General features: G+C 32.7%; 1 protein-coding gene across 1 annotated transcript in view; it reads right to left on the reverse strand.

Moving 5' to 3' along the window:
• The window catches only part of LOC106461216 (potassium voltage-gated channel subfamily H member 8-like), a 132,571-nt gene that overhangs the window by 12,350 nt on the left and 108,341 nt on the right, over positions 1–11,880 (reverse strand). Inside the window, exons 10-12 of the mRNA XM_022388329.1 lie at positions 10,702–10,901; positions 7,828–8,077; positions 2,042–2,262 (exon numbers count right to left, since the gene is read on the reverse strand). Of these exons, the coding sequence (XP_022244037.1) occupies positions 2,042–2,262; positions 7,828–8,077; positions 10,702–10,901 (671 nt within the window). The remainder of the gene's footprint in view (positions 1–2,041; positions 2,263–7,827; positions 8,078–10,701; positions 10,902–11,880) is intronic.

Genomic DNA, 11,880 nt, shown 5'->3' on the forward strand with positions numbered 1-11,880 from the left:
TACCTAAAATAGAAAAGAAATGTGTGTAAAAGCGTAACATTTTGTGTTTGATTCAAACAGAGCAGTACATATTTTTCATGCTACTATAAGTTTTTAATGTATGATCGTGAAATAGTGTCTTGTATAACTCTCCTCTGTTCAGCTAAGTAGTTTGTTTATCGTTTGATCTTCTTAGTTTCCGTATAAACCCATACATCCTTAATAATATTAATACTGGGACTTTGTGCAAGCCAAGTTATAGCTGTGAGTGTTTCATCGCCCTTTTGTTTCCTTCATTTTCTGTATGTTTGGGATTACTGTCTTATTGGAAAATTAATCCCTGCCCAACAGATTTTGGCCTTGAGAGAATGACATGACTTATAAGAATATGACAGTACCTGTCAGCCATCATGGTGCCATCAATTTTGTATAGATTTCAACACTACTGGCAAACATGTATCCCACTCTTGTTTTGTTTCCCCAGCATACTTCATTGAAGAAATTGTATGTTGATTGTTACGCTACGGATCAAGTTATCATTGATTGTTGACAAACAATTTGAATTTGGATTCATCTGTAAAGAGCATCATCCTCCATCTTAGGTCGTCATATTATTTGAAATCTAGTGCCAATTCTTCCTATTTTGTTACGGTTATTTACCCCAAGCAGTGGTTTTTGAAAGCTACACATCCATGGACGCTATTTCATGCTAAGGTGTAGCTTACTTTTCTGGAAGACACATTCACAGCTACACTTATAGTTAGGTAACTTGCAAAATCTCTATTGAAATGTCGTGTATCAAGTGTCGTGTTTCAAAAGTTTGGACCTACTACATTGAACGTTTCTGTTATTAACAGTAATAGTTTAACGTACCCTCTTAGAGTTTCCAAGTATCACCTACTGAAACATGAAATTTTGCTTCAATCTTTCGTATGGACTAACCAATCAAACTTTGATTTTTCAAATCCCCCAATGTTCCTTTCTGCCCTAAGAACCACGAGTGCATTAATCACACTACTGCTAAGAACTGTATGACTTTCTGCACTTTTATAAGCATTATACTGGTGTGGCACTGTCTGATTGGTTGGATATCAATATTTGCATTTTAAACCCATTTTATAAAACGTTCCATGATTATTTCTAAGACTGTTTATGTCGAAATTCAAGTGTTATTATGTCCTGTATAATGAAATTTATACTGTAATTGTCCAGCAGTATTAAAGCATTTTTAAACGTAACGACTTTCCACCAAAATATACTGAGATAACAGAAATTAATGTTGTTAGTTTTATATGGGTATGAACATCTAACAAAAAATTAATTAGAAATGAACAGAATGTTCATCATAAGTGAAATCGTTCTTACTTAGTAAATTTTAAAACGACAGAAAATCTTACCTGATTATCAGTTAAAGTGAGAGCTGAATGTTAAATGTTAATACATAGCAATTTACATTCCAGCCTTTTTATGTCCTATTAAAGTACAAAAATAAAGAGAATCAAGATACCAGATCTTAGAAGTTTTGTAGTGTCCAATGGAATCTGCCATCATGAGTTCGTGTGATTTAATGTAGCCAATTCATTGACTAATTACATTCTAAAACATTGTTTTTGTTGCTTTATTATTTTTATCAATTATTTGAAAAGACAAGCCAATACTACGACACAACATAGCCTGCAAAACACATGCAAATTATACATATTTATATAACATTTTAATAATAGTCTGTGAGTAAAGTTAATGACATGTTATAGATAGTTTATTTCGAGTGAAACAGTGTGTGTGTGTGTTTTATAAAAAATCTTACCATTTCCAAATTAAACAAATATATGATCTTGATATTAAAACAAGCGTTGTGTTCCACAAAACAGGAAAAGTAAAAAGATGCGGATAAACTGTTTCCTCTTTGATTGATTTTTGAGGCTATTTTGAATCACATATCCATACAAGATGGTGTATATTACTAATCATTTATTACTAGTTAAACTGTGAGTACTGACCGTGCCATTGAATACGTTTCAGTTAAAAAGATAAAGTTAACTAGGTGAAAGTCGTTTCGTACCTCGTTTTCATAGCCTTCCCGAAGGTTGAAAGTCAGGTCGTGTAAAATTTCATGACAGAAACTTTCAGCAAATTCAGGATATAATTTGAGAACCTCCGCCAGACCAGGGATATAAATACATTTTAAATCGCAGTAGGTCAGGGCTTTGACGTCACTACTGGATTTGATAAAAGTTTCATTTAGATTGGGAGAAATATCACATCCTACTACGTCTCCTTTTCCTGTGCCCAGAAATATTGTAAAAAACATTCATAAGACATAGATTAGTACGTAACTCAACTCATAACAATAAAAAATCAACAACTATTAATTCTACACTTGCTAACGATTATGGTAATAAAGCATGTTCTTGTAAATTACGCTTTCATCAAATCTTTGATATAGATTACAGTTTCTCAGTATAGCTTCTTGTAATAAGAACACTAATGTTTCGATAAATCTGCCATATATACCAATATTTCAGTAAATCCACCGTTAATGTTGATTAGAGATTTTTCAATAAATATTCAATAAATTTCAAGGCATGTGACATTTTTATTAATTACTGTATTCAAATTAATCAACCAATGGCAGTGCTTATAACATACTATTAATTAGTACTAAAAGCTTTTACAGAGCGCTACTGTTGAAGTGATAGAAAAATAATTAAAATTATAGAAACCTTTGAACCTACGTGTTTCTCTGACATCAAAAATCGAACTAATTAATTTATTGTTCACAATAATGATTGACGTAAAATGTGACCCATGTGTATATCTCCTTAAGTAATGTATACCCTGTAACACAAGTTCTGAATATTTCTTATTTTGATACTTAATTTTGTCACTGAAACTACATTACCATCGTTCTCAGCAAATTCAATTGTGTTTTGTTTTAATTAGTTTTTGATAAAAGTCATATTCAATTTTCAAGGGCAATACTGGAACATGGACTACATGAGATTAGTTTACTTTTAACATCTTTTACACATGTAGCTGAACAATACAAGTAAAAACAACTGGAGACTACTTGTTGGTGGAAAGTACAAATGTCAACAAAATGATTCTTTAAGGTGTGAAAAATAGTAATGAGTTTGAACTTTCTACAGTATTGTTCTTGTGTACATCATGAAGTCCGAAACTTCTACACATAATATTTCATGGTTCTTAGTGTACATGCTAAGTGAGTGTTTGTACTGCCTAGTTCACACTCTAAATACTGTATGTGTTAAATATGAGTGTTCGTACTGCCTAGTTCACACTCTAAATACTGTACGTGTTAAGTATGAGTGTTCGTACTGCCTAGCTCACTCTCTAAATAGTGTACATGTTAGATATGAGTGTTTGCACTGTCTAGCTCACTCTCTAAGTAATGTACGTGTTAAGTATGAGTGTTTGTACTGCCTAGATCACTCACTAAATAGTGTACGTGTTAGATATGAGTGTTTGTACTGTCTAGATCACTCTCTAAATAGTGTTCGTACTGCCTAGTTCACACTCTAAATACTGTATGTGTTAAGTATGAGTGTTCGTACTGCCTAGCTCACTCTATAAATAGTGTACATGTTAGACATGAGTATTTGCACTGTCTAGATCACTCTCTAAGTAATGTACGTGTTAAGTATGAGTGTTTGTACTGCCTAGATCACTCACTAAATAGTGTACGTGTTAGATATGAGTGTTTGTACTGTCTAGATCACTCTCTAAATAGTGTTCGTACTGCCTAGATCACTCACTAAATAGTGTACGTGTTAGATATGAGTGTTTGTACTGTCTAGATCACTCTCTAAATAGTGTTCGTACTGCCTAACTAATTCTCTAAATAGTGTACGTGTTACGTATGGGTGTTTGTACTGCCTAGTCCACACTCTAAATACTGTATGTGTTAAGTATGAGTGTTCGTACTGCCTAGTTCACACTCTAAATACTGTACGTGTTAAGTATGAGTGTTCGTACTGCCTAGCTCACTCTCTAAATAGAATTTGTACTGTCTAGTTCACTCTCTAGACAGTGTACGTGTTAAGTATGAGTGTTTGTACTGCCTAGATCACTCTCTAAATAGTGTACGTGTGAAGTATGAGTGTTTGTACCACGTAGATCACTCTATAAATAGTGTACGTGTTAAGTATGAATGTTTGTACTGCCTAGATCACTCTCTAAATAGTGTACGTGTTAAGTATGAGTGTTTGTACTGCCTAGTGCACTCTCTAAATAGTGCACGTGTTAAGTATGCAGTGTTTGTACTGCCTAGATCACTCTCTAAATAGTGTACGTGTTAAATATGAGTGTTTGTACTGCCTAGATCACACTCTAAATAGAGTTTGTACTGTCTATCTCACTCTCTAGATAGTGTACGTGTTAAGTGTGAGTATTATTACTGCCTAGATCACTCTCTAAATAGTGTTCGTACTGTCTAGCTCGCTCTCTAGGTAGTGTTCGTGTTAAGTATGAGTTTTTGTACTTTTTATGTAGTTTTTCGCATACAAAATGCGCATGCGCGTAGATAAGTAATAATACTCATGTGCATACCCTCAGGATCCACTTAGTATGGATGTAAAATTTCAGATTTCTAGGTTCTTTGCTCTTGGAACTATGACGGTCACATATTCTTTTCTATGTGGTTTTTCACTAGCTTGCCTCATTAAAAAGACGCCCAAGCGCATGTGCGTATGTGCGCATGCAGGTGAGTAAGTAATAATATCCAGGTGTACACCCTCAGGGTCCATTTAGTATATGTGCAAAATTTCAGGTTTCTAGGTTCTTTCCTCTTGGAGTTATAGCGGTCACACACAGCCACGCACTTTTATTATTATAGATTATCAGAAAGTGCTTGTAGTATAGTAGCGAAGTAAATGGAAAGAGTTCATGATGCTCAATGTTTGATGTCTAGCACTCTAAAGCAATGTTGTCCAACCTCTTACCAATGAAGGGTCAAACTATAGCGGATGGAAACTATGGAAGAACCTAACTGGAATCGGATATCTTATCATGGCGTATTTAAGAGTAAAATTTGTTTAATACATAAACTCGAACATTAACATGTGATTCATAATAAACACAGGGGCACCGCCGGTTGGAACACGCTACCTACAAGTATAAATATCTTACTGAAATTCAAACGAGTTTGTATATCTAATAATAAATAACAAAAAATAACTACATTTAATCTAAATATTAAAATTATCAATATCTAAAATGCCGATAGAAAGAGAGGTTTGTGAAGAAACAATCGAATACCAAGAAGCTCAAAACGTTGATTAATCACTCATCAACCGTTTACAAGAGCAAACAGCTGCGGTTCAAATTTTCGAACAGAAGGAAAAGACTACGAAACAGTTCTAGTTGAACTAAGACTATAGCTAGAAAGATAACAAAACACTTGAAAAACAATCTAATACTGTGACTACTCATTCGATTTTATGTGAAAAGAAACACCGATACTGAAAGTAAAACAGTTGCAACGATACACCAAGTGGCAAAAGGATTTAAAGAAAAAATCAAAAAATACAATTTTTTTTTCTGGATAAGACTGGGCTAGAAAAAGCCTGTTTAACTATCAAGTGTTCAAGTTCAATGCCTCTTGTATATTTGATAGAAAATATTGATAAATTTACTTAATTGAGTACAAGAGTATCAACTTTCGACACGTCGTCCTCTATACTTGTGTCTCTTCAACAGACAGTTGCCGTCCATTTTACAAAGTTTCATCGTGAATCTATAAACAATTTATCAAATAATACAAGATGTTATGTTTTAATATTAAAGATGACAAAGACTACAAAAATGTGTTGTATGTTATATGAAAACAATTGTCTTTGTGCAAATCAGCAATTCGTGTGGTAACCACAGCTGATATAAAGTCACAGTGGAACGAAACGTATCAGACTACATTTTGACATCGTTTCTTGCTCTGCATTTAGTGTGAAGCCACAGAAATGTAATTGCTTTTTGGGAAGCATATGTAACAACCATTTCCAAAGGAAAATATTCATATACTCAGATCGTATTTAAAAGATAGATTACGATCGGAGATTTAAAATTCCCAAGACAGAGTTATCCATTGTACTTAATGGAATTAGAAAACAAAAGAGTATGAGTCAATTTGAGGCACCATGACCATCACAAAAGAGACCTACAACAAGTCGTACCCTAGTCGTGGTAAGAAAAGTCTTCTAACAGGAAATAATTCACAAATTCATAGGTCAGTGGCAAAAACTGCTCTCTTCTTACAAACCACAGTATATGACATAATCAAGAAGGACCTCCTTTTGAGAAAGCGACACAAATCGCGTGTACTTCCACGACATATCCGTTCAACCGTCCTGTACCTCAATCAGCTAGAAAATGAAACGTATCTTCAGGTTATTCCATACAAAGACACTCCAGTCAAGTTGCCAGATATTTAGCTTATGGATTATATGCGATCAAACAGTTTAACGAGCTCTAAAAATAGTCGTTTTGGAACAAGATGGATTATGGACAACCTGCAGAAAATAGATGCACTTTGGATATGACAGTCATACAAACAAACCTTTTGCAACGGAAACTACATTATAGGGCTATCGCAAAGATCGTCAAATATAGCACGACTATATGGGCTGTAATGATATGACGAGGCTTCAAAACCTTATAAATAAGTCATTTTTCTCTCATAAAAACTTGGAGGAAATTCTATCTAATATCTATATATAATGTAACCATTTAGAGTTAAGTACTAATTTTAACAATACTAAAATATTATTAGTTATATGGAGTTATATGGAATTCCTTGAATAGAAAATCAAAAGATAAGTATATAATAAATAAAAGTGAATTTGTTGAGCTTTATATTGCCAGTTTTGACAATTTTTAATGGGCAACTAAATAATAAAAATACCTAGGAACTTTGAGTTTATTCATCCCCCAGCAATTTTCTATATTTTAGGTTCGTGTTTAAGAATGAGAAATATTGACATTTTAAAGTTTTATTTCTGTTGTTGATAATTCCTTTACGTTCAAGTTAAATGTAAGCTTCAGGACAAATTTATCAATGAGTAAGAGCAAGGATCACTCCGATTTTCAAAGGAGCTTGATAATAAGTAACCATTTCACAGTATTGTTCTGAAAGTCCATTCTGACTAGATGTTGAAAGCACCAAAAAATTGAGTTCATCATTAAGCTTATTTCAATAACATAATTCGCATTATAGTTCATTCCCTAGTTAATCGTTATTAGCTTATGGCTAGATCATGTCCACATATTACTTACCGGCAGAATTAGCAAGTATTTTTAAACATTAAATTCTCTTTAAAAATTGAACTTGTAAAAACGAAATTCCTTTATTCGAAGTTATCTCCTTCAGATCATCTAATTCTACCATTTATAAAGATATGTTAATTTATAATTTATACAGGGACCGACTTTATAATATTTGTTTGTAATTAAACACAAAGCTACACAAAGGGCTATCTGTGCTCTGCCCACCACGGGTATCGAAACCGACTTTATAGCTTCACGATGCTGTAATATTGACATTGTTTTGATTACGAATGCATAATATCGTAAAACAAAGTTATATTAAACTGTAAATATTGTGTATGTCTTTATGTCAATTGTATTTTTCATTTGTGAATTATAATGTCAAATGCATAAAGTAAATTTTTAATACTGCATTAATAGATTGGGGTTAACGTGCACGGGATAAGTTTCAGAATTTCATATATAATTTTTATATAAGTTAAAAGGCTAAACAAAAATCAATGAGAAACTTTTTATCAAATTTCATGGATAATTTCCAATTTCCTTATGATTAATAGTAATATAACTTACCCAAAATGGCGACAACCATGCCGTTCTGTAACACCTCCATTGAACCGTTGCACACAAAATAAATGTATACCAGTGCATCTTCTTTGTGCACTAAATACTCGCCTGGTGCACAGAAATTACTCTTAATGTGTCGACACAATTGTTTCAGACAACCCTGAGGGGCTGTCTCAAATAAGGGTAAAGTAAGTATTTCTTTATTCAGGTGCATGGAAACATCACCTCGAAGCTCATCAGGAAACTCCCGTAAAACCTGCATGAAATACATCGAAGGTAGGTTTCGTTGAAACGTTTACAATGTTAATGAAAAACTAATCAAAAACAGTAATATTACTTTGGAAACAAAAATTAAAGCAAATATACGAGGATTATAATACAAAACAACTTATTTCTCACGCATAAAAAACCAGAAGTGTAAAGATTATATTAAACAAAACATATTACACAATTAGAAAACATTTCATATAGGACAGTTCTCGAGTCAAATATTAGAATAAATAAAACAGTGTGTTACCATTGATACAATACAATTATATGGTTATTTCTCTTGTGACGTCATACTTCCTGAGAAATGCACTTAACTACGAAACGTTGATATCTCAAAGCTATTGTCTGTTGTTTGAGTTTGACTTTACCAATGGATTTAACCACGAAATGCTGATATGTCAAAGCTACTGTCTGCTATTTGAGTTTCGACTTTTTCAATGGAGTTAGCCACGAAACTCTGATATGTGAAACGTACAGTCTGTTCTTTGAGTTTCGACTTTACCAGTGGATTTAACCACGAAATGCTGATGTGTATAAACTACCATTTGTTATTTGCCTTTACTAATGGGTTTAACCACGAAACGCTATTATATAAACGCTACCGTCTGCCGTTTGAGTTTCGACTTTCGAAATGGGTTTAATCTCGAAAAGCTGATATATTAAAGTTACCGTCTGTTATTTTACTTTTGACTTTACCAGTTGGTTAAACCAACAAACGCTGATATATCAAAGTTACCGTCTGCTATTTTACTTTTGACTTTACCAGTTAGTTAAACCAAGAAACGCTGATATATAAAAGCTACTTTCGACTGTAAGTTTTGACCTTACCAAACTTTGGTATACATGACTTAAAGAAAACAATTTTAGACAAATACTTTAAAAAATGGTCATTAGTCATCCTTTATAAGATCTATTTATACTTATAATTATAAGTTTTTACCCTGATTAAATGTATGTCAATCAAAAACGAATGGATGTCTGTAACTAAACGTAATTTCTGTTCTATAATAAAGGCTTGGTTACCAATGGTATTTTAGTGACAATTTCTAGCAGGAGGTTGCGGAACTCCGTTATGTAAAATTGTTGGCTGAAAAGCGTAAAGGCTTAGGATTCAGGACAACAATAAAGTAAAAAATAAAAATCAACATAACATATTAATACTACAGTCAGAAAAGCTTGTTTTGTAAATATAAAAATATATTATTATTTGAAAATTATGTGATTTTAAAAGGTAGGCTAGCCAGTCATTATTTTTAAGAGGTTTAATTTTATATAAAACAATAATCAATATAGAGATAAAAAAGTTAATATTTAATTTCAAGTAAATACAGTGTTTATACTCAGTTAAAATCTACTTTAAACTTGCCAGTCTCTATTCGTATCTAGAAGTAGTGACACATTTTACACTTATTGACCATTTTATCAGGAAACTTAAGTACATTTACAGATCGGAGGCTTTATAATACTCTGATGGTTGATGCCGGTCGAGATATAAATCAGTATCAGACCTAATTCCTCAGATAGACCACCCAGAGACATCTGTCATCAGGGTCTATCAAACTTATTAGTTAAAAGAAATAGATTTGCAGATAAAAAATAAGCGGATGACACTCGCTAGTGAAGGGTGGAGGGGAAAGACGATTTAGCAGCCTTGTACAGTGCAAGACGTCAGGCTGTATCCCGATGGACCAATTCCTTCAATAGTAACAAGTATTTTAACATATTTAACAGTAAAATGTGACGGAAATTACAAAAACTGTCATATGAGAGACTAAAACAAGTCCAAAAATTATTTTAGATGCAAACAGTGAATCATTGATTCAGTGGTGCTTTAAGTGCTAAATGCCAACAGTAAATGACCAGAAACATGCAATATAAGCCGATAAGCTAATTTTTATTTTTTTCGTTCTTCGCTATAAGATAAAAATATCAGAAATATATTATGGGGAACTCGACCCCCTCAAATATTCCGAGAGTGCAAACTAGTAGAGGTGTTGGTGTAATGGTGTGGGGTGTATTCTAATGACAGATATTATGTCCTAACATTTTTTCAGACGTGCCAGTATTATGTACCTGAACGTTGATGACAGCCATATCCACCCACAGATATCATATTTTTTACAATAATTGAAAAAGAGTTATTTGAAGAAAATAAGGTACAATCCACTGTACTTGTACCATTGGAAATTAATTCGAAAAGCACGATAATGACACCAGTCACCTTATTTGCCCACGGAGTTACTAGGTACCAAATAGAAATGTCAAAATTTCCACCATAATCCTATGATGACATAAGTGAACCAATCGTAGGTCATACTCTTCGATGATGACTGGGCTACACTTTAAGAAGATGCATTTAGTCTATGTCATGCTTATTCTAGGCTATTATTGTAAAGGAAGATGATCCAACCTAACATCCATTGAAGGCTGTATCAAAATGGTGTACTCAATTTACAATCCAACCTTACTTAATAAATAAATTTATTTATGCATATTATAAATCGTTTCACTAGTTATTTAACAACGGATATTTGAAATGTATAAATCGGCATTACTAATTGCACGGCATTATAATACAATGTTAACTTCGCTTAAAGAAAAGTTATTTACTTCATTTGGATCAATTCCATGGTTTAGTGACCACGTGGTTTGGAAGTAGTCTAACATCCTCTGTCGCAGCTGCTTTGATATTTGGTGTAATCTGAAAAAGTCCTTCAAATCTCTAAGCTTTGTTTGATACTGAGATCGCCGGGAGTACATACGTTGAATAATAGCTGTCACATTCCCAAAAACCACAGCATGCATTAAAGCTGTGAAAGAAAGAACACAGTATAAGAAAAGTTTACACCTAGGTCGCTTGGTTTAGCGTCTTGTTTTAAATGTAGTATTGCTTATAAAAAGGATTATACTACATGTATAAATACAAACGACTCCTAAATCAATAGGTTTTGACTTAAGTAAGCTAAAATTCTTTTTAAACCTCATAAAAGCCTATTTTATCCTGTGTCTCATATTAAGACGTTAAGTTATGATAAATTCAGCCATAAAAAAAAGTATTTTATCAATGAATTAGCCAAATTATTTTTATGAAATTTGAAAACAAGCGTATTATGAATGTGTAAGCGTCTGTAATCATTCTTTTTATTATTTCTATCAAGATTAAGCACATGTAATACACAGTGCAGTGATCACCAATGAAAATACTACTCAGTAGAACAGTTAGGATGAGTAGCTGTGATTTCTGACGAACACATTTTAGGGGTAGCAACAGGGACATGAATCAATTGTTGTTACTCAACGATAAAGTAGTAAATTTTCGTCTTTGAGGGAAATGAAATGTGTTTTCCTGTTTCACTCAAATTGTAACGTGAATAGTAAGATTTAAAGTACAAAAATTATTATATTTAGGATTTACAGTCAATTCAATACAATTATAATCTATCGGAAGATTATTATCATATATTTTATGAACGTGAGTCTCAGTTAAACACATTTCAATAACATATACGATATACAGAGTATAAGTCATAATAATTATGGTGTTTCAATGAATATCAATACAACTTTTATAAGATTTACACATTTTGATAAAAAGTTCGGAAAAATGTTTCGCCTTTGAGGCTTCCTCAGTGTTAATATACACAACTGTTTGATATTAGAATAGTATTTAAATTATAAAACTGTTTGTAATGTTCTTACGTGTATATAAACCGTGAGGAAGCCGCAAAGGCGAAACGTTGGTTTAAATAAAAAAAATATTATATATATATATATATATATATATATATA

The sequence above is a fragment of the Limulus polyphemus genome, unplaced genomic scaffold (genome assembly GCF_000517525.1).
Source record: "Limulus polyphemus unplaced genomic scaffold, Limulus_polyphemus-2.1.2 Scaffold37, whole genome shotgun sequence".
In the NCBI taxonomy this organism is placed as follows: Eukaryota; Metazoa; Arthropoda; class Merostomata; order Xiphosura; family Limulidae; genus Limulus; species Limulus polyphemus.